General features: G+C 44.8%; 1 protein-coding gene across 3 annotated transcripts in view; it reads right to left on the bottom strand.

Moving 5' to 3' along the window:
• Ttc7b (tetratricopeptide repeat domain 7B) overlaps positions 1-21,946 on the bottom strand; it is a 179,254-nt gene that overhangs the window by 115,877 nt on the left and 41,431 nt on the right. For all 3 annotated transcript variants that reach the window (XM_055592898.1, XM_055592896.1, XM_055592897.1), the window contains exon 5: positions 3,844-3,922. In XM_055592898.1, the coding sequence (XP_055448873.1) occupies positions 3,844-3,922 (79 nt within the window). The remainder of the gene's footprint in view (positions 1-3,843; positions 3,923-21,946) is intronic.

Below are 21,946 nucleotides of genomic sequence, written 5' to 3'. Positions count from 1 at the left end.
AAAAAAAAAAAGATCAGTACCTGCACTTAACCCCTGAACCATTCTCCAGCCTCATGAACAGTTCTTTAAGAAGGTTCACGCACTCCCAATTCTGCCCTGTCTATATTACACATTAAATAGGTTTTAGACCCAAAATAACTAAACACGTAGCTAAGCCTTTTCTAAGAGCTCTTGGGTGAACTGCAGATGTTTTCATCACCCTGCAGCAGCTGCTTGCTATAGCTCAAATCCAGAGAAAAGCCAGGACTCAACTTCAATGACACCCTCTGAAGTAAAAAAAAACAAAAACAAAAACCTAAGCATGGCCATACGTACACTGCAGACACTAGAAGGAGCAGTGGCCTTAGTCACACGCCAGCACACAGGACACAGCAGTTGGTGGGTGGGGTGCCCTACTTTCCATGCATGACCTAGAGAGGCTGAGAAGCTCAGAAGCTAGCATTGTGCAGCAGGGAAGGCAAAGTGGGAGCTGCAGCTTCTGATGTGAAAGGGCTTTCTACAGAGCTGGGGCTATCTCACACCTCCCCGTGAAAATCCAGAAACAAACAGACCTTCTCCTTCTAGCCAGCAAAGGTGAAAATGCTTTTCTGAGTCCTCTGCAATGCCAGTGCCTAGAACATTACTCCAAGCGATATGCAAGAAGTATGTCTACCAAGAAGGGTCTTGTTGGTAAAGGAATGCTGATACACACAAGCGTACACACATGTGCACATCTCCCAATACCCCGTTTTCAAACAGAACCTCTGTATCCCAGAACAGTCAATCCACAATCACCCAGAGCCTCAAGCAGTGGGGTTTCCCAGCAGGTTCTGTGTTCTCTGAAAGATACAGCTGATACTCCCTGAGAATGAGCTTCTAAAATGAATGTGTTCAAAAGAGAACTTCTTTAGGATTCATCCATATGAATCTTCCTAAAACTCACCAAGGAAACTTCAATGTAACCAAATCATTAGCTTGGTGGCTTCTGAGAACCACTGGGCAAAGGCAAATTTTCTTGATTATCCCCATGTCGAAGCCACTGCCTTTAAATGGCTGTAAAAGTGTGGAACTAAATGCATCCAGATCATCCCCAACTGAACCATCTGTAAAGATCTCATAAGAACACAATTTCCAGACCTGAACACTGCCTGAGCTGCTTCCCTGGACCTCCATTATGGCTTCACTTTCATCTCACTGCCGTCATGTGAGCTAATGGCTCTGCTGAACGCTTCAGCTGTCAGAATCACCCTACATTCACTACGACCGTGAAATAAATGTTAAAACGGAAAAATGAATAAAGAATCCCCCTCTGTCTCTGTGTCTCTGTCTCTCTTCTCCCAGCCCCCATCCACTATGAGACTGTTTTAAGGGTACAATCCAATGGCATTTAGTACATTCACAAGGTTGTGCAATCCTCACCACTATCTAGTTCCAGGACATTTTCGTCACCCCAAAATGAAATCCTATACCTTTTAAGCTGTAGCTTCTCACTTTCTCCCCTCTCAAACCCTGAGAACAACTAATGTGTTTTCTATCTTTATGGATTTGACTGTTTAGAAGATCTCACAGAAATGCCTACTATGTGGGTCTTCTGTGATCAACTTCCTTCATGTAGTGCCATCTTTTCAAGATTCAGCTATGCTGTTGTTGTCTGTTTATTAGGTTCCTCCTGTTTTACTGTTGAACAAGACAGACATGACCCATTTTGTCCATTCATTCAGCTTGTTTCTGGCTTTTGGCTGTTAGAAATAGTGCTTTTATGAGCATTCATGTTCAAGAGTTTGTGTTTGAAATTTTGTTTAAATTCTTTGGTAAAGTCTAGAAATGGAATGCTATGAATATAGTTTTAGATCACTTTCTGCTATGCTTTCATATCAAATCAAGTTCACAAAACAACTTTACCATCTCACAAATACAGCATACAATTGCAAATATTACCTAAGGTAAAAAAAAAAAAAATCCTGTAGTTAATAAAGTAGATTCCTTGGTCCTGCTGCAGACATACTCCACTGAAATTTTGGAGCTTGTAGGTGAGCACATGTATCTGTTCAGCATTCCTCAATACAGTTAGGGATGTAGATCATTGCCAAAGCACTTGACTAAAACCAAAATCACAGCTCCTCAGACAATTCTCATGCAGTTCAAGTCGCTTGAAGATCCCCACAGCAGAGAGCAAAGGCACACTTTGATTCAGAATGACATAAAGTGGGAAATGTCTACCCTCATGTTAACAACACCAGCTCGTGGCTGAAATGTCCAAGGGCAATTCCAGCTACCAAATAGACTTGAAAAGGCTCTTGCCTGCTCACCTCAAGAAAACAATGGAAGATTATCTACCTATTTATTTCTCTGTCTGTCTGTCTATCTATCCATCCATCCATGAGGGTCAACAGAAATGCCCCATTTTGGAACACTGCCCTTATCACTGTGTGTCTAAAGCAATTCAAAGTGATCAGCTAAAAAGCCTTATGGGATTCAGAGAATAAGTGAATTTGAGAGAAAAGATATCTGGCAAAAGTTTTCATGTATATAATGGCAAGCTCTTGTGCCATAAAGGCCCCTAAAAATCAAAATGCTTTGTCTGAATATATAAAATATACTATAAATAAATTTTTTGGATTTTTACTATAACTAAATTTATAAATAAAAAAATTATAAAATAAAAATATTATATATAAAACATATTCAGACAAATATAAAATTTTAAATCTATAAAAAAAAACAATATAAAATATAAATATCAAGACCTTATCAGTAAGGTCTTGATGAGAAATGTGTCTGTGTCTGTGTGTATGTATAAAGTTACTTACTAGTTCAACAACATATTCTAGAAAAACATTCTGTTTAGCTGCCTTGCCCCATAAATCATATCTCTACATCTTAGAACCTTGGAGATGCCCAAATGAAGCTCTCTCTGCATTTCCCACGCTATGAATCTCTTAGCCTTATCCAAATGAACATTCCCAACAACAATCAAGGACGGACATGAGTAATAAAAGATAAAGGAAACTGCAGATTTATAGAGGGTTGCTGTATTAATTGTGACTATGCTGTATAAATAGGACATTTACTAGTACACTGAGCACTAAGCCTTCACGGGTTGATGATAGACTCTCTTTTGTACTTCTCTTTCAAGTTTTGTGGGCATGTCCTTATCCAGACAGCCAGAATGTCCCACCATGGACTCACTAGGCACTCACTAAGGTGGCTATAAACAAAAAGATAACAAGTGCTAGTCAGGTTGTGGAGAAAGCAGAATCCTCAGAACTTCTGGTGGGAATGGAAAACGGGTAGCTGCTTTGGGAAACAGAATCTCCTCAAACTGTTCAAACCAGAGTTTTCATGTAGCACTACTCCTAAGAACAGAGGAAGAACAAAGGCATGTGTCTACTCAAAACCCTGAACACAGAGGTCCTCACACAAGCACAGTCACAGCAACCCAATACCCATCAACTGAAAAAGACTGGGAGAAAAGAGTGTGGCAGACTCATAAAACAGAGTATTGTTTGGCAATGAAAGGAAAACACTGAGGCAACATGGAAGAAGAACCTTAACGATACTGATGCTACATGAAGGAGGCCAGTCCAAAAGACTATACTATATAATTCTATGTGAAATGTTCAAAATAGGCAAATCCATAGGAATAGAAATGAAATCAGTGATTGCCAAAAGCTAGAGGAATGAAAGAATGGGAACAAACTACTAACGTGTTTGCAGTTTCGTTGAGAAGTATTACAATGTTCTGAAATTAAATGTTAAATATGCTGGAACACAGAAATGCACTCTTATACAGAATCACGTGGACACGTGACACATACATCCACAGAAGCCAGGTGCCTGCAGTCTCGGGTCAGTCCCACTTACCATTCGCAGGTTCTGTGTTGTTCTCGTCTCCACTGCTCGGAGAAGCTCCCTAAATCTCCCGACTCCTCTTGTCAAGTTCCTGTGTGCACACAGAATTTGAGAAGGTTTCCATCTGGCATGTAATAATATTAAGTATCTTATATACAGATTTCAATACATTTTGTCCATATAAAAGCTGTTGGCTAGAATTCAAGCAAACAATTATTCTACACATACCTGTCTTTGAGCAACTGACCCAAGACTGATGGTTGTGTGTGTGTGTGTGTGTGTGTGTGTGTGTGTGTGTGTGTGTTTTAGACCAAATCAAAATTTCTCAAGGAGTCAAAAACCTAAAATTCAGTTCTGAGGCAAAGAATAAAGAATCTATTTTCAAACTCACAGGAGTTTTGGCGTCTGTGCTGTCATTAAAAAGGGAGATGACAACACTGGGCAGGTAAGGACATGAGCAAGGCACTACATGCAATGTGCAGAAGACTTCTTGCTGAAAATCTATAAGGAGGATAAACAGAAAAGAAAAAGGAGGGACGGCCTCACTTAAGCACTTCTTACCTTTCAGAACAGAAATCACTGCCCAGTAAGTCCATCACATGAACTCCAGTCTAGAACTGACAAAAAGAAGCAAAGGGCCAAAGCCCCTCTCTGAGGGCCACTGTGAACTGACCAGTGCCTGGCCTTCCTGTGTTTGCTCAGAACACAGATCCATTCATCATCCTATGTGCTCCATAGAGACAAGTCTAGCAACATATTTCACTGGGGACAAATCATCTTTTAGAGCATCCTGGCTCCACTTGTTCCCTCAGAATGCTGGGTCTGGCCTCTTTGATTGGGAACACCTCCCAGCCATTTCCTTTACATTGAGCACTGCCACCATCTATGACATAACTAGGTGATATTTATAACAGGCTCATTAGAACACATCTCATCTTTCCAAAACGCCATAGAACGGGTTAGCAGGTGCAAGACTGTCAGCCAGCCTCAGCAGGCTGTGACAGATGCTCCAGGTATCTGGCTCTTGTTTGGGTGGCATTTTAAGTCATGCAAAGGTGTGAGAGAAAAAAATGTGGCTTCTGTAAGATGCATGCACCAGTCACAGGGTGACTGATTCATATCTTATACCTATGTGGCTTCCTGGAGCTCTCATTCACAAGATTGTTAAGATAATGGCTGACTGGCCCAGTATGTAACACTCCCTCAGCCCTCTCACCCACACAGATGAAAAGCTATCAGGTCAGAAGCTTTGTGGCAGCGAAGAAGAAGGAAGAAGGAAGAAGGAAGAAGGAAGAAGAAAGAAGAAGAAGAAGAAGAAGAAGAAGAAGAAGAAGAAGAAGAAGAAGAAGAAGAAGAAGAAGAAGAAGCCGCCGCCACCGCCTGCACTCAGGACTCTAAGCAGCACTAAGAAAATCCATTGGAGACATGAAGAAAAATTAGAGAACAGGCCCTGGAACATGCAATCTCCTCTGACTGCCCCTTCACTCATTTGTATGGATCCATGTCCACGGCAACTGTGCACACTGCTCTGGGCTGAAGCTCGGTGCTCTGGAGTAACAGGAGGAAACAGTCACAGCTGGAAAGGAATGGGAGTGGCTGGGTAGCTAATTTTATTTCCAAATCACCGATTAAATGCCCTCTGTGTACATAAAGGGCATCTGAACTGATGGAATACGGGCATGCCTGAGGCAATGTCACTGGTGAGATGCTGCTAGACCCTCATAGCCCTGCTTTGCCATTGTGGGGATTAGACCTTGAATAAGCACATTGAAGCTAACTATTATAGCTGGGGAGGCTACAAATAGAACCTGGCCATTTGGGGCATCACCCATGTCCTTTTTGCAGAATGAACTATTTATAGTTATAGAAGCACAGAATTTTCTAGCCAGAAATGATCCAATACAGTCTAGCTTACACAGAAGCGAATGGGCTTGCTCAAACTCAAAGCCTGGGGAGGGAGCAGGTTGGGAGCTTTCCCATGCTCTGTTACCACATAGGACAAAAGAAACATAAGCTCTGTAAAGCAGAAGAGACTCGAGAGGAAAGAAATCCAAGAGCCCAGATGTGTATTTGGTGCCACTGATATGCAAATTACTTTACACACACAAATAGCATAAACCCTATGTTCTGGTGATGACAGCTAATGATGCTCCTTAGGTACTAGTTCAAACTGGAAAGCAAATCCATTAAACCAGGGGAAGAAGCCCTGTGCTTGATGGATATGCCTTCAGCTACCTGATATGGCTAGAGAAACCCAACTCTCCTTTCTGGGTGGCTGTGGTTTTTCCCATGCGGGAAGGAGGCCCTCTGCTGGACGAATGCAAAAATCTCCACAGCAGGAGGAGGCTGAGCCTGACATTGGCTCCCAAAAATGCCTTTGAAATAAGTGCAAACTGTCTCCAGCTTTTCCCAGCTTGTTCCTGGACTGTGTGCAGGATTCAGAATTGAATCCTCTCCTCAACTCAGAAGAATTCTGCTCATAAACAAAAACTACAGATGTAGCAGGCCTGAGGCTGTGGCACCCTAGAAGGACAGCAAGGAAGGGGTGGCACAATTATATATTAGAAATTGCCACAAGTACCCCAAATCCAGTATGAGGAAAATGAACAAAATCCACAAGATTGCTTTCATATCTGTAAACTATTAGTTTGTTCCTAAAATGCTGAAATCCATTAAACATCTAGAACAAACTGTTGTTTAAAGTTTCCACTCTAAACTGAAAACCGGAGGGTCGAGGAATTTCCCTGGTTTTTAGGGTTTCCACAGACCCCCGACATGAGGCCATTTATTCATCTCAACACCCTTGACTGAGACGGTGCAATGATGTCAGAATTCATTATGGTAATGCTTATGTTGTATCAAGCAGCTCATACTCTAGTAGGCTGTCAGAACACAGGCAGCCTCCTGCACTTTGCTTCCTCAAGCTTTCTGTGCTGGGTGTGTTTCCCTCAAGCTGGAGCACCTCCTATAACTCAGCTAAGACCGGGGAGGAAAGGGCCGGCAGTCTTCAGGACCAGCTGCGTCATCAGCCAGCTGGCAGGCAATACCCTTCTGCTCTCAGCACCACTGCTTGCCCGGCCCAATAGGCAGCGTTTGGTCAAACCCACCAATTTTCATAATGGGAGCAGTCTCGCTACCCTTCACCTACTTCCATTTCTTCTCTCCTCCCTTTCCTGTCTGCCTTTATTTCACTCTCTCGAATCTCACCCTTCCAGGGCTCTCTACTGGCTTGACTTTGTAGCGTCAGTGCTTGGCCCCATGGTTGTCAGCACAACTAGGAAGGCACCTGCTCTGCAGCAGCTGCTCCTTCCTCTTTTTATCTTCAATTAAATTTTAAGTTAGCCAGGTTGGCGGTGCACTCCTTTAATCCCAGCCCTCACGGAGGCAGAAGCAAATGGATCACTATCACTGTGAGTTCAAGACCAGCCTGGTCTACAAATCCAGTCCAGGACAGCCAAGGCTACACAGGGAAACCTTGTCTTGAAAGAGGGGGGAGGGAGAGAGATAGATAGAGAGAAAGACTGTCTACTCAGTTCAATAGCCTGTTGACTGACTGGATAATTGGCGTGCATGCAATTTTTTGCAGTTCTTTGTGCATTCTAGCTATTAGTCCCCTGTCAAATGTTTATTTGGCATAGACATTTGCTATCATTCTGTAGCCTGTCATCACTTTGGTGATTGCCCCTTTGCCATAAAGAAGCTTTTTAACTTAGGCGATCCCACTTGTTAATTCCTTGAAATCATCTATGCTAAGGGAGTCTTTCACAGAATGTTCTATGTTGATGTCTAGGTGTTTTTCCCCAGCAGTCTTGATTTCTTGGTTCTTATATTAAGATCTCCCTCTTGAACCTCTATCCTTGTGACAGGCTCCAGTTCCCTCTGTGGTGCTGCAGCTTTTTCCAACGCTGAGCTCCAAATTCACATTGTTAGCATAAGCTTACAAAGGCACAAATTTTGTTTTTCAACTCTGAACAGTTATATTTTCTAATATTCTCTCCTGTGTGCTATCAAACAAGAGGAAGGTAGATTCTGGAAAGGGCCAGAGCTCTAACATCAGCTCATAACAGAAAACCAAGGTTGGGAGACTAGAGGACTTGAGGACATTTCAAATTATGATGGCCCAATTCAATGTGAAATTCAACATGTTTGTTTTTAATTTACCCTTTCGCTTCCCGGAGAGATGAATAGAAAGGAAACTTATTTCCTTCACTATGCATAGTTATTATTTATCTATTTGTATTTTATGTGAGTGTTTTGCCTGCATGTATGTAAGTGTACCCCATGCATGTAGTGGCCCACAGAGGTCAGAAGGTGTCAGATGCCCTGGAACAGTAAGCTTTAATGTGAGTCTTGAGAACTGAACAACCCAGGTCCTCTGCAAGAGCAGCTGATGCTCTTACTCGCTATAGTATCTCTACAGCTCCACCATGGATTTCTAAATTATCCACTGACTTCCAAGTTTGGCTCAGGACAGTAGTTTAAATTCAGTTTTCATAAAAACTCAAAGTTGGATGCAAATAGGAGTTTTCACACTCAATGTGAACCCCGTGGGTAATAAGGAAAAGGGAGCCCTTCCAGAATAAACTCAATTTCAATTTCTCTCTGGTCGAGAATTTCTAAGCAAAAATCAATTATGGGACGAGTCAACACAATAGATCTCTTGAGCAAAGAAGCAGTTTGGCTTTTTCCAGTTTCTTTCTTCACTGACAGGCACTGAGCTGTGTCCGCAGCAGGCTGTTTCCCCAAGCACTGGGCAGTTTCCTACCAGATTCCAGCAGGGCCCTGAGGACGCTCTCGTGAACAGGGCTGCCATCCCTGCTCTGTGGTGCTTGGGTGGCTTCACACACTATAAAAACAGAAGTGTTTCCATGACACAGATCTGTTTGGCTTACTACTATGTCCTAAGTTCCTCAAACAGCAACCAGCTAGGATTTGTTTAACTAACCACCAGTAACCAAATGACCAAATCCATGGAAGATGTGCTTTCTACCTGTCCCTTTGCCCCTTCTACTCACTAAGCTTCGGCCTGCAGACAGTGGAATAACATACCCTCTTAAAACCCTGGGCAATGCTCTGTGTAGCACGGGGGCCAAGCAGGCTTTTCCCCTGCACCAAGGCACACACCTGGCATGAGTCTAAAGCTAACAAGTTTCAGAGAGCTGTATGAAAAATGGAAATGTCAAAGTTTGGAGGAGGGAAAACATCCAGGCAGTTAGGAAAACCCTTCTGACTTGTGCCTCTACATGTTTCTTTTGGTCTCCAGAGTCCAAGGACTTTTAGCCATTTTTTCAAGACCAAAGCCAAGGTTTCCCTTGGAAGTTTGCTAGCTTCCTCTTGAAGGGGCCGGTGTTGCTTCGGGGGTGGGGGGGCTCCCACAACAGCTGCAAACATGCCTCATCAGCACCTGCCGCATGTTAGCTCACCAGACAAACTGACACCCTGAGAGCAAAGGCCCCTTTTTTTGTACCCACATCTCCTGGTCTCAACAGCCTCAGGGCGGGCAGGGCACTAGCTGATCGTTAGTGAGCCCGGAGACCTTCAGGAAAGAAAAGAGTGAGCAGGAGCCTTCGCTCGGAAATCTCTTTCCTGTTAATTTTTGTGACTACTGGGGAACAGCTAAAGCAGATTCTCACATAGCAAGATACACTGCTGTGGACAGTGTCAACATTTATAATGACAGAAACTCAAAAACGTACGATGTATCTCTGAAGGTCAATAGCCCTTAGCTCCCAGCTTGAGAACCTCACTTTTCCTTCATGTCTGTAAACTCTGGTATCATCTATTCTGAAAATTCTGACCATGAGAAGTAGATGCACAGATTTGGAATGAAAGCCACATGCTTCCTGGCACCAAAGGATACTTGGGTTTTCCAGAGCAAAGCCTAGCTTCTCCCTCTGAACATACTCTTTGCCTCAGATCCAGTGACATGCATTTGTGAAGACAGATGGCTTGTATAGTCAGGGGGCAGGGATCAAACCCACAACCTTGGCCTCATTAGCAAAGGACTCTATAGAGCAGCCAGCTGCAGCCTAGATATAGCGACAGAGGGTGTGACAACCATGTCAAACTGGGATGTGAACAAGCAGGCCAGGCTTCTGGAGGTCTCATTTTAAATCTAATGAGAGCTGTAGTAGGCTTAACAACATTTTTTGGATGACTCCACCAAATGAGGCTTCCTCGTGACAAATGTAACTGGTCAGCTGGCCAGGCAGCATGAGGTAAGAGGAATACGTCAACCCAGACAGAGAGGGCAGCTACTAGGGATTCGTATCACACGGGCCAGGTCTGGGGACATAAAGAAATCCATTCAACAAGTTATGCAAAGCCCATAATGAACAAGTAGGCCAAGAGCTCGGAGCCAGAGAGAGCTGCAAGGACAAGTCATCCTTCTCCAAGCCCTTATTTATACCACCAGATCCTGAGTCTGAGGAACAGGAAACACAGGAAGATGGGTCCAATCTTAAATCATCCTTCCCTCCAACCTCTGGGAATAGTCAAAGGACTTCAGCATTCATCAAAACCTGCCTCCACAGGAAATGCACCAGAGAGCCAATGAACAGCCTTCCTCATGAACATATCTGTATCTTAATGATGTACAATCTTCTAAAAAATGTGTTTATTTGTATTTTATGAGTGTTTTGCCTGCATGTATGAAAGTATACTGTGTGCATGCCTATTGCCCACGGAGTCAGAAGAAGGCCCTGGCTTCTCTAGGTGTGGATGTTGGGAATTGAACCTAGATACTCAGAAAAAGTAGCAACTGCTGCTAACCACTGAGCAATCTGGCCTGCCCCTTACTGAGCCCAGAAGCCAAATAGAATCCAGTGGATATGGATTACTTAGTGTGTATGCCTTACTGTAAGAATACTTTTAACAAACTAACCACATGGATCTATCACAGAGTAATTTGCCCTTCAATGTATTTGTTTAGGAATCCTTGTATTTATCAGTAAATTAAAACTGCTAGATGAAACCATGTGGTAAGGACTCTGGAGCCCCATGGGTTTAAGCCTTCTGTACAGGGGAACCTCTGTCTCAGTTCTCTTTTCTGTCTTTACAGCTCACTGCTCTGCTATAAAAACAGACAGCGAGTTAAATGCATGGAGGAAGTGGTTTTTAAGCTACAATCCATGCTGGCTAGTTTTACATCAACTCCAGCTAGAGTCATATTGGAAGAGGAAATCTAACTGAGAGAATGCCCCCACCAGACTGGCTTGTGGGAAAGCCTGTGGGGCATTTTCTTGATTGATGATTGATGAAGGAGGTCACTGTGAGCAGTAAAACCTTTGAGCTAGTGGTGGTCCTGGGTGCTACACGAGAGCAGTCTGAGCACGCCATAAAGAGCAAGCCAGTAGACAGAACTTCCCCATGGCCCCTGCAGTATTTCCTGCCTCCAGGTCCTGCTCTGAGTTCCAACCCTGACTTCCCTGGATGATGGACTAAAAGCTTCAAGATGTAATTAACCTTTTCCTCCCTAAGTCCCTTTTGATCATGTTTTTTTAATTAAAGAAAAACCCTTAAAATCCTCAAAATTATACCATCAGGGAAGGAAGAATACTAGAATCTACCTTCTAGTCAATTTATAACACAGAAAAAAAACTTCTTTATTTCAAATTTGAAGAAAACAATTGGCATTCCCTGGTTGACTTCCTCACTCCCTTTGCTATTTTCTAAAAGCCAACAATGCACTGAATAGCCCATGATGACCCTAATTCACAGATTAGCCTATGGTGAAAACAGACAACAGCTCAGGCAGTGAGATGGCTAAGTAGGTAAAAGCCATGGTACATACATGGCTAGACGTGCATGCACACGGGCATAATTAATGAAAGGAGAATGGATGTCATCTGAAGCAAGTAAGAAACCTTCTTGTCCTTGTGCTCACTCTTCAGGGAAGATGAGGGTGGCATCTCCTGAGAGACTGGTGCTCTGGGGGGAGAGGGCAGTTTTTCCCACAAAGGCTATAGGAGAGGCCCAGACGATCCTAAGAGAGAACAGTAGGGGACTCAAGGATGTTTAGAAAGTGAATCTTTACTATGTTATATTAGCATAGACTTTTGGACACTGCTCTGAACTAATGAAGAAGGGCCAGGACAAACCAAGAAGACTGGACTAGGCAATGAAATTTCAGGTTTCATAAGTCTGTAATACAAAGATGCAAAGATCAGAGGTGAATCCCAGCATATATTTATTCTATTATGACAAGTGCATGCTCAGACCCATCAAAGGTGAACACAGGCTGGGCCCTACAGTCTGCCATGTAAGATGGGCCCAGTCAATTACACAGAGCATCAATGAGCACCAAACTGGTTTAGTATTTACTTTAAAAGACCATGGCAGAGAAGAAGCAAAACAACCTAGAAGTTAGAAATGTTCTAACAATATGGTTCTAAATATTCATCAGCTCTGAGCAGCAAAGTCACAGACAAAGAAAGGCACTTGTCACTGTTCTGTTCTCCCAGTGCCTTGTACTGTTGGGAAGGAGAGAGAGAAGTCCATCCCAGCGAACCACATGTACGCAACGCTCAAAGCTCAGGTGCACAGACAAGAGTGTAGTGTTCACTTCCGTTCACTGAGTGGAGAATAGGGACTGCATTGCCAAACTACCACAGTAGAATACTTTACTTGAAAGCTAAGACAAATAAAAAAGAGAAATCTAAGAGAGCATTTGGAGGAACATAAGGCCTTTAAGTATTGAGAAATCGTGGCTCCAGGGAGTTGAGCAGTAGCAGAATGGGTAACAAAGGGTCTCGGGATAGGAAGTAGTGGAAACCTGAGGGTGGCCTTGGTCTTAAACACAACTCTACCCACAAGTAGCCTACAGGCACTTAATCACTAACCCGAAGAAAAGCAAGGACTCCAACATGAAACTGTGGGCAAAACGCCCTTGGGGAAAGACTGAAGCCGAGCCATGTGGCTTGAGGAGACACAGTGCCTGTGGGATCCTCGTGCACCCTTGTGAATTGCTCCAGATACTAGCTGGACCTGGAAAAAGCTAATAATTTAAAATTAGAGAGGAGGAAAAGGGCCACGATGAGGGTGGTCACGAAAAGGGGGAGGGCAAGAAGGGAGCATGGGGTGTGAAGACATGGAACAGGAGGAAAGGACAAGCACAGAAAAGGAAGAATGGCAGTGGCAGCTCCATCTTGCTTTTCCTTACCTGAGAAAAGGAACAAGTGCCTCCCCCCAGTGGGGGGGGGGGGGAGAAAACACCCCAAAGCTCTGAGCTGCACTCAGAACACATCTTCCTCACATCCCCCACCATTTGCCAACTCCCACCACTGCCATCTGGCCCTCCACTGCACACACAACATTTACTGGGGGAAAGCCAAAAGTAGGCACTATGATTTTTGCCTTAATAATAAACATTGCAAAATCAAAGCTAACTCCCCTTATATGTTAGATCAAAATCTCTTCATGTATAGTTTTACATGTGAAGATAATATGCCCATGGCCACTGAGCCAACAAACAGAAAGTTGGGGATTCAACCCATTGACTAGATTGACTAGACTGGCTGGCCAGTAAGTCCCAGGGACCTTTTTGTCTCCACCTCTCCAAGGCTGGAAATACAGATACATGCTGCAGTATCCAACTTTCTATAAAACATTTTTTAGAGAAATCAAAGTCATTCTAATCGGAGAGCCATGGGATTGGAACAACCACTACTGTAAACTTTAGGTTCTATTGTGAGCATAATATTAAAAGGATGATCATAAAATAAAATTGATATATTGAACTGCATCAAATGAAAAAGTTTCCCACATTACCTGACACCACTGAAATAAAGGTGTATGTCACAAAATGTCTATCTGATATCCAGACTATGTAAAGAATTCTTACCACTCAATAAGAAAACCTAATGGAAAGAACAGCCAAAGCTCTAACTAGATTCTTTACCTCTGAAGAGACACTTCACTGCAGAAGACAAAGGGTTAGCTAATAGACACTTGAAAGCTGATATCATTACTCTCTAGGTAAACACACACTAAAAGGAGTGATATGACAAACTTATTACAATGGTTCTAATTAAAACATCTGACAAGATCAAGTGTTAAAGAGAATATAAAAAAGCTGGAACCTTCATCAATTGCTGATGGAAATGTAAAATAAAATTGCCACTTTGGAAAAGAGTTGATCAATTTCCTAAAAAGCTAAACAAACTTAACCAATTCCTTACCCAGGAACCATTACAAGGAATGACAACATTCTCCAAGGTTTATACACGAATATTCCCAGCAGCATTTTCTGTAGTGGCCCCTAAGTGGCAATAGTCACCCAGAAGCTGGTGAATGGCTCAGTGACTTGCAGCTCACAAGACAATGGAATAACCATTTTCATCCAATGCTCCCAAACCGTGCAACCAGCCAGGCAGTGGCATTCCTTGAAACCAGCAATGGCAGAATGGGAGAGACTGGCAGACACCTAGAAGCCTGCAAACTGTGTAGCCTAGCCAACATGGTCTCTCCAGGCCACTGAGAGACCTCCTGAGGAAAAGCTCCTAAGGAATGTCCCTCAAGGTTGTCCTCTGACCTCCACTTGTATACACACACATGTACACATACATACCATTCACACAAGTGCACACACAGGCATGCACAAATATATGGGCAGCAGACACATACACAGACACAGAGGAATGCCCTTTTGATACGTGCTACCATATAGGTGAATTTCAAAACCATATTGAAAGAAGTGGGCCACACTGGACTACACAGACATCCTTCAAGTTCAGAGACAAGGTAGAAAGCCAAAGATCCCAGAAAATACGTTGCATTTTGCCGAGTCCAGGAAACCCTTTGATATGGTGGCACTGTAAATGAGAGTGTTCCCCATAGACTCATGTGTTTGAACACTTGGTGCCCAGCTGGTGGCACTATTTGGGGAGCTATGGGACCTTTGGGAGGTAGAACAGTGCCAGAAGTATGTCACTAGAGGTGGCTTTTGGGGGTTTACGGCTTTGTCCAACCTCCTGTTTGCACTCTCCGTTTCCTGTGCATGGCCGAGATCCGAGATGCGATTTCTCAGCTTCTGGCTCTGCCACCAAGGCTTCCTCAGCATTATAGACTCTAGTTCTCAGGAATGGAAAGCCAAAGTAAACTCTTAAGCTGCTTTTGTCACAGTGTTTTCAAACAGTAACAAAAAGTAACTAATACAGATACTCAGCACCCCGCCTGCTCCTTCAACAAAGGGAAACTATTCAGAAAGAACACCCAGCTGGCCTCAGCACACCTCCCTAAGCACACACCTCCACTCATGAAGAGGCCTGAGTGGAAACCTAAGATCCAGGAAGCTGCTCCAGACTACCTTTTGCCCCAGCATTTCATAGTCTGCTCCCCTCACATCACTCAACCCCTCTGCTGTTAATAAATACACGCTCAATTAACTACTTTTAAGGAAAATATACAACAATGAGCTAAGAAGCCATAAGCCACAGCTAGCTCAGTGTCTAAATACCAGGCATTGTTAAAGGTGCAGAGCCATCCCCAAACAAAACAGTGAACAGTAAATGGAGGCAGACAAAAACAAAAATAAAACAAGCAAAGAACAACCTAGACAAAGAGTTAACTAACCCCTGCTGCCGCTTCAGAACTTGACCTTGGGTTAACTTTCAACTGTCCTCCCTGGAGGCCTAATAAAGATAAAATGTCATTATGTTATGAGGCAGCCCTGCTGACCAGAGCAACGACCTCTGATTAATGACTTATGTCTGGATCAGGAGGAGCTACAGAAACCTGATGGGGACAGTAACTCTGGGCACCCACTGAGTGTGTTCATCACTCTTACAGTAGGCAGATGTTTCTGAAGACTCTGAACATCCCAGGCCAGGCAGCCAGCACACTTCCTCAGTGTCAGCCTCATTCCTAGCCCTGACATTGACAGAAGAGGGGCAGAAAGAGGCCCTGGACAGCTGAGGCCAGCTGAGGGAACACACACAGGGTGATACACCCCAGTGCCACTCTCTTGACTTTTGGGCATACATCTAGACAGATGGTCCTGTTTTAGTTTCTTTATGCTCTGACCAAAAGCAACTTAGGCTGGAAACAGTTTATTTGGCTTATACTTCTAGGCCACAAACCATCACTGAGGAAAGGCAGGCAGGAACTTAAACAGGAACTTGAAGGAATCCATAAAGGAATGCTACTAGCTGGCTTGCTCCCAAGCTCATGCTCAAGTAGCTTCCTTAGACAGTCCAGACATGCCTGCCTAGGAATGGTGCTATGCAGGGTGAGTGAGGCTCTCACACACCTATCAAGTGGAGCCCTCACAGACACGGGCCCTGGGTAACCTGTCAGTAGAGAGTCCCTCAGATGACTAGCAGTGGTGTCAAGCTGATAGCTGATGCTAACTAGGACAGGAACCAAGTGTGGTCTGCAGTATTCTGGTAGGTCAATATTTAACAGAACCAAAGAGATCCTCGGAGAGGCACTGTTCATAGTGAATTTCATTAAATAAATGCTGACGAGAAAGCAGACAAAACAGGCTGGTGTGGTTGGACAAAATGCCTCTGAGGAACTTGCCACTCATGTCTTTGTCTTACTTCATTACTGACTAGTCACTGGTGCATTTCAGGCTCTCTCACTTGCTCAGAAAAGAAAATAAAACTCCCTCAAACCATCAAACTGAGTGCAATCTCATATGGAAATGGCTCAGTACGGAGCTATTCTAAGACACAGTGCTGGGTTTCCTCTCTCAAAGCAAGGGTTATGTCTAGCTGCTTACCACCTTACCCCAGAGCTCAGAGCAGGGGCTGGTTAGCACCAGCCAGACAGGTGACTGTCACAACACATCTGAAATTCAGGGACCAAGTGACCAGCACTCCTCCATCAACACCATGTGCTTCCTGGAATAATTTCTTCACATTACTCTCCCAAGAGCACAACTCAGGAATTGTTCTACAAACACTACCACTGATATGTGGGCACTTCCAGGGGGAATCAATCCCCAGTTTTATCAAAGGTATTAGGAAATGATCCTCCCCAAAATCAAGTTAACTCTGATTTTTAGACAGCACATTATATAATTTTCTTTTAAAAGAAAAGCTGCAAGATGAAAGAAAAAAAAAAGTGTTGTCTCTTTTTCCCCTTCCTTAAAAGGTTTAGTCCATTTGTAATTATTTATTTTTCCATGGAATGGAAATTCCACATGGACCATTTGATATCTGGATCCTAGTTCTTAACACAGAAAGATCTGACAGATGAATAAATAAGTGAATGGACAGGCACCCCCACAAAGAGAGAGGGAGAGCGGGAGAGAGAGAGAGAGCACTGCCCTATTAAAACTGGAAACATCATATACAAATCCTATAGCAGCTCCCTTCCAGGGAATTCTAGTTGTTTAATTAACAGTAGGCAAGAGGCATATATAGCTGGGGAAACCAGCTCTGGGATGCAATTAAACTGCCAGTTAGCTGAGCCCCTCCCTACCCTGGAAGCCTATGGTGACCTACTCCATCCTTCTGAAGCAAAGGACAAACCAACATGGCTGACTCCAGCTTGGGCAACACTAATAAATCTTTCTAGAGAAATAGGATTCTGCCACACTTGCAGTTAAGTGTAAGTATCTGTGAAGTACCTGTGGCCATATTTCAATCAGAGAACAGTGGATTTTGGGTTTTACAATTAAAATTGATAAGGACTCTGTTTCCATAATCATGTTTTGATGGTCTAAACGGATGAAGCTGACCCAAAACAGAGGTTTGACTGGTTCTGTTTATTACATAAATAGTCACATCTATGGTGCTTTGAAAGTCTCTAATTTTCAGTGCAAAAAGTCCATGCTCTCACAAGAGAGGATGCCTACTCGGCATGGATATCACAGTCGTGGGGGGAGAGTGATGCCTGGTGTCAGGGCAGGAGGGCAGGGCTGCTGTGCCACCAGTCAGCTATATGACCCTCTGGAAATGTGCAGCTCCACAAAGCAGCAGATGATCCTGACCTGCACACCGGGAACAGGGCTTGGTACTAGAGAGCCATCAGTGTGGTCTCTGCAGAACTCTGAACTCAGTGGAACTTCTTTGGACTCATTCATAAAGAGCAGAGGGGTGGAAATGCCCTAAGTGCTGTCACAGTTCCTGAACCTCCTAAGCCACGCCCATCATTAGTTCCATCATTCGAAAACAGCCCAAATGAAATGCTTGACAGGTGAACAAGTCCTGTATCACTCCAGATACAGTGCCTGAGTGACATACGGCATCCCAGAGTGGCCTCAGCTGGCAGATACAGGAAGGGATCCCTACCTACCTCCTACCAGAAACCACCTTCTGAAGCTGCTGAAGTCTCACACAGACTCCTCCCCTCTCCACACCCCTGCTTTCTAGTGAGGTCCATGTGGAAGCAGGACGAAGCTGGAAGCCACAAACCCACATGAAACAAACCAGGTCCAACTGGAATGGGGGGCATGGGTCTGTTGGCAGCAGACTCTTACCAAATGAACTTCCCAGCACCCCACTTTCATGATTCAACAGCTTCTCCAAGCCTATTCCTTAGCCTGGCATGATGTTTAAACAAGAACTGTCTCTCACAGACTCATGTGCTTGAACTTGGTCCCCAGCTGGTGGTGCCATCTGTGGAGGTCAGGGAACCTGTAGGAGGCAGAGCCTTGCTGGAGGAAGCATGTCACTGAGATAGGACTTTGAAAGCTTACAGCTGCATGCTGCTTCCAGCTCTCCCTGCGCTCTCAGGCCTGGGGTACAGGTGTGACCTCTCAGTGCCCTGCTCCAGCTACCCGGAGCGGCCATGCCTCCCTTACATTACAGACTTTCCCTCTGGAAACCCTTCCTTCTGGAAGTTGCTCTTGGTCATGGGGTTTATCACAGCAAGACAACAGTAAGAAATACGCCTGGCCTTTGATCTCCCACCATCTCTCTACCACCCACCCTGCCAGCAGAATTCTAAGTGTTAAGGGAGAGGCTGGCTGAACGAGGTCACTGGCTTTCTCCAGTCCAGCCTCTGCTCTTGCCCTTCACCTGGTCTTTTCAAGGCCACAGTACCATCTGTTAGCTAACCCAGGGCTCAGCCTTTGCTCTTCCTTCCAAAGTGCTCAGTTACAGTCAGCAGGTCACTGCTCCCCGGCTCTCCCAGAGCGCACCCTCACTGTTCCCCCGGCTCTCCCAGAGCGCGCCCTCACTGCTCCCCCGGCTCTCCCAGAGCGCGCCCTCACTGCTCCCCTGGCTCTCCCAGAGCGCACCCTCACTGCTCCCCTCTGGCCTCTGTTGGCTCCTCTACCAGGTGTTCTTGTTGATTTCACTGCCGCTGGCTTTAAGTGTTATCAACATGTCAAAACTAAAGCTTTATGACTCAATTTGGGCCCCGTCCGTTTGTCCACTTTCCTGGCTGAAGCTGCCCCTCAGGGTGCACGTCACATACAGGTTCAAGGGCAAGCTTCCGGTTTCCCTTTTTCCTCATCTCATTCTCTCCCTGTCCCCACCCTGTCTAGCCTGATGCCTTTTTTCTGCCTTCTATATTGAGATGACACTGGGCTGAGCTTTGCAAAGGTCAACAAGATTATCTGAGAACATTAAACCATAATAGAGACTAATGCTCTGTTTTCTATGAAACAGAACTCCAAAAGCTCTTGCATAACTTGTAAGCACCTCAGGGGAGCCCCCAATCTGTTTCATCCATGCTGTTTCCTTTGAGTAAGAGCCTCCCATGCAGAATGTGATGTACCTTAGCCAATGGTAAAATCTAACAGGCCTGTCTCCCAAGTGCCAAGACACATTTGCCTCTTCACATCAACCAATGCTTACCCTCCCTGCTTAAACTGATTCAGAAGCAGGGGAGACCTGACATGGCTAACAAAAGCAAAGGTACCTGAAACACCCTTTGCTGCCCTGGTTTACAGTAGACGGTTGAATAGCCTGAAGCAAAATGTAGTGGATGCCCACCCCACCAGCCCACCAGCCCCTGCCAAGCCAATCTTCTCCAGTGATTCTAGCCCTGTGCAGTGACTCAAGTAGGGAAGTTACATCTCCCTGGGAAGGCTGACAGGATGAGACCATTCTCTGCCACGGGCTGTGCTGTCCAGCGAGGACTCTGCTCTCCCACAGGAAGACCAGTCAGCTGTAGCTGCTTCCCTAGAAACGTCAATGAAAAGTGACCTTCCCAGAACAGCCATTACATGTGAATGTCCAGCTCCAAGCCCTGACCCACGGAGCCCAGCAACCAAATGATGCCTGCCTTCTATGAGCCACCACTTCAACTGACAGCCTAAATCTCATCACACTTTTTGCTGCTAAGTCAGCGGAAATAGACAGACAGGCAGGCAGATAATGTTTGGGTGGGGTTGAACCCAGGTTTGCTGCACCTATCACACTGTTGAGTCACAGCTCAGACCTTTAATTTTCAGACAGGACTGCACTAAGTTGTTCAGGCTGTCTTTGAACATCTTCCTACTCCATCCAGTCTCCTGAAGCTGGTTACAAGAATGCACCACTGTAGACAGTTGATAAAGTGTTCATTCCTTTTTAAATTTATTTTTTATTGCCATTTGGTGATTGGCCTACATGTATGCCTGTGTGAGGGAGTCAGTTCTACTGGAACTTGAGTTACAGATAGTTGTGAGCTCCCATGTGGATGCTGGGAACTGAACCTGGCTCCTCCAAAAGAATTGCCAATGCTCTTAACCACTGAGCCATCTCTCCAGCTTCATGTTTTCACTCTTATTAGACTTGTGGCTGCTGCTCAGGGATCTTAGAAAACATATGTGAAAGATAGGTGAGTTCGTTCTAAGTCCATCGATAGCCAAGGACTCCTGGGACATAAAGGCTGGGAGTGACAGAAGCCTGGAAGGTGACTGGGGGAGGGAAGGGAAAGAAAAACACCACCAAAAGGAGGCGGAGGGGGAAAGAGGCTCCAGGGCGGCAGCGGAGGCGGGTGAAACAGGGTTGTGAGGGTGAAGGGATACAAAGTCAAGGTAGTTGGGCAGCATTAGACATCAGCAGGGCCGAGAGCAGATCCTGGTCTCGGGCTCTCGGGAAGACACTCCAAGACACTAGTTCGGTAGTCACTCCTGGAAAGATGGGAAATCATAAAAAGTAGATTCATTCCCCTAACTCAGCGAGTAGGTAAGAATAACCCAAACACTAAGTATGCATTTGACTTCTAGGGTGTTTTATCTATTTCTACCTCTTACTATCAAACTCATCTATATTGGATTTTCTTATAACTGAAAATCACTCTGTTCATCCATGCTGAAAAAAGAGAGATGACAAAAAGCAGTACACTGAAAGACGGAGTGCAGGAAGCCCTGGAGCACAGGCCAGCAGCTCCTCCATGATGCGCACTATCCAGTGAGAGCTGACCATCTCAGTGGCCCTGAAGCCCTGAGAAACCCACCAATATGAGTCAGGCATCCTCGGGCACTTGGAATGTCTGAAAATGTTTTGAGGCTTCAACATGGACTCCCACCTCCACATTATTAGCAGCTCCCACAAGCTCCCACAGCTCCCAGACTTGGAGCACAGCAGATGGGAGCCCTGGTCTGTAGAGGACAGAGAAGTGTGAGAGCACAAGGAAAGAAGAAGAAAGGCTTCAAAGGCAAGCAGGCCCAGATGGCTGTGTCAAAGGGCACGTCCTCAAACCTTGGTAAAGGAAAATGCACTGGAAATGAGTCAGAAAGCAATCCAAAGGATGTGACCCATGCAAACCTCTCGTAACTATGTTCTAGTTGATCCCAGTGAATGGCCAGCATTCCTGAGGGTAAGGTCAGAGCCCAACAGTCCTGCTTCCAACCCACCTCCCCAAAACAGGCTTCAACAATCAAAATGAGCTTTCCAGCCCACACGGTCACTCTCACAGAAGCTGTTTCCTGTAGAAGGTACTGACTTGGCCTCTGGGTTCCCCATTAGAACTGATTTCTCCCTCTGGACTTCCATATCAGCAGAGCCCCACACACAGGTTAGAGATAAAGAAGGCACGGATTGGCGTTTCTGTGCGATAGCCACCATTTATTGTGAAAAGGAAAAGAAACAGATAACGGGAAAAACATCTCCTTTTCCCTCCCTCTCCCTCCATTTACAGAAGCAGAGAAAACAGTCAGACAGGAGGACATGCGTCATTGCTCAGATGATCTCAGTCAGTGGCAGATGAGATCAGATGTGAGAGCTCTCTGTGC

Source organism: Psammomys obesus, unplaced genomic scaffold (genome assembly GCF_907164565.1).
Source record: "Psammomys obesus unplaced genomic scaffold, mPsaObe1.curated_primary_1811, whole genome shotgun sequence".
Lineage (NCBI taxonomy): Eukaryota > Metazoa > Chordata > Mammalia > Rodentia > Muridae > Psammomys > Psammomys obesus.
This window is presented reverse-complemented; position numbering and strand designations above follow the sequence as displayed.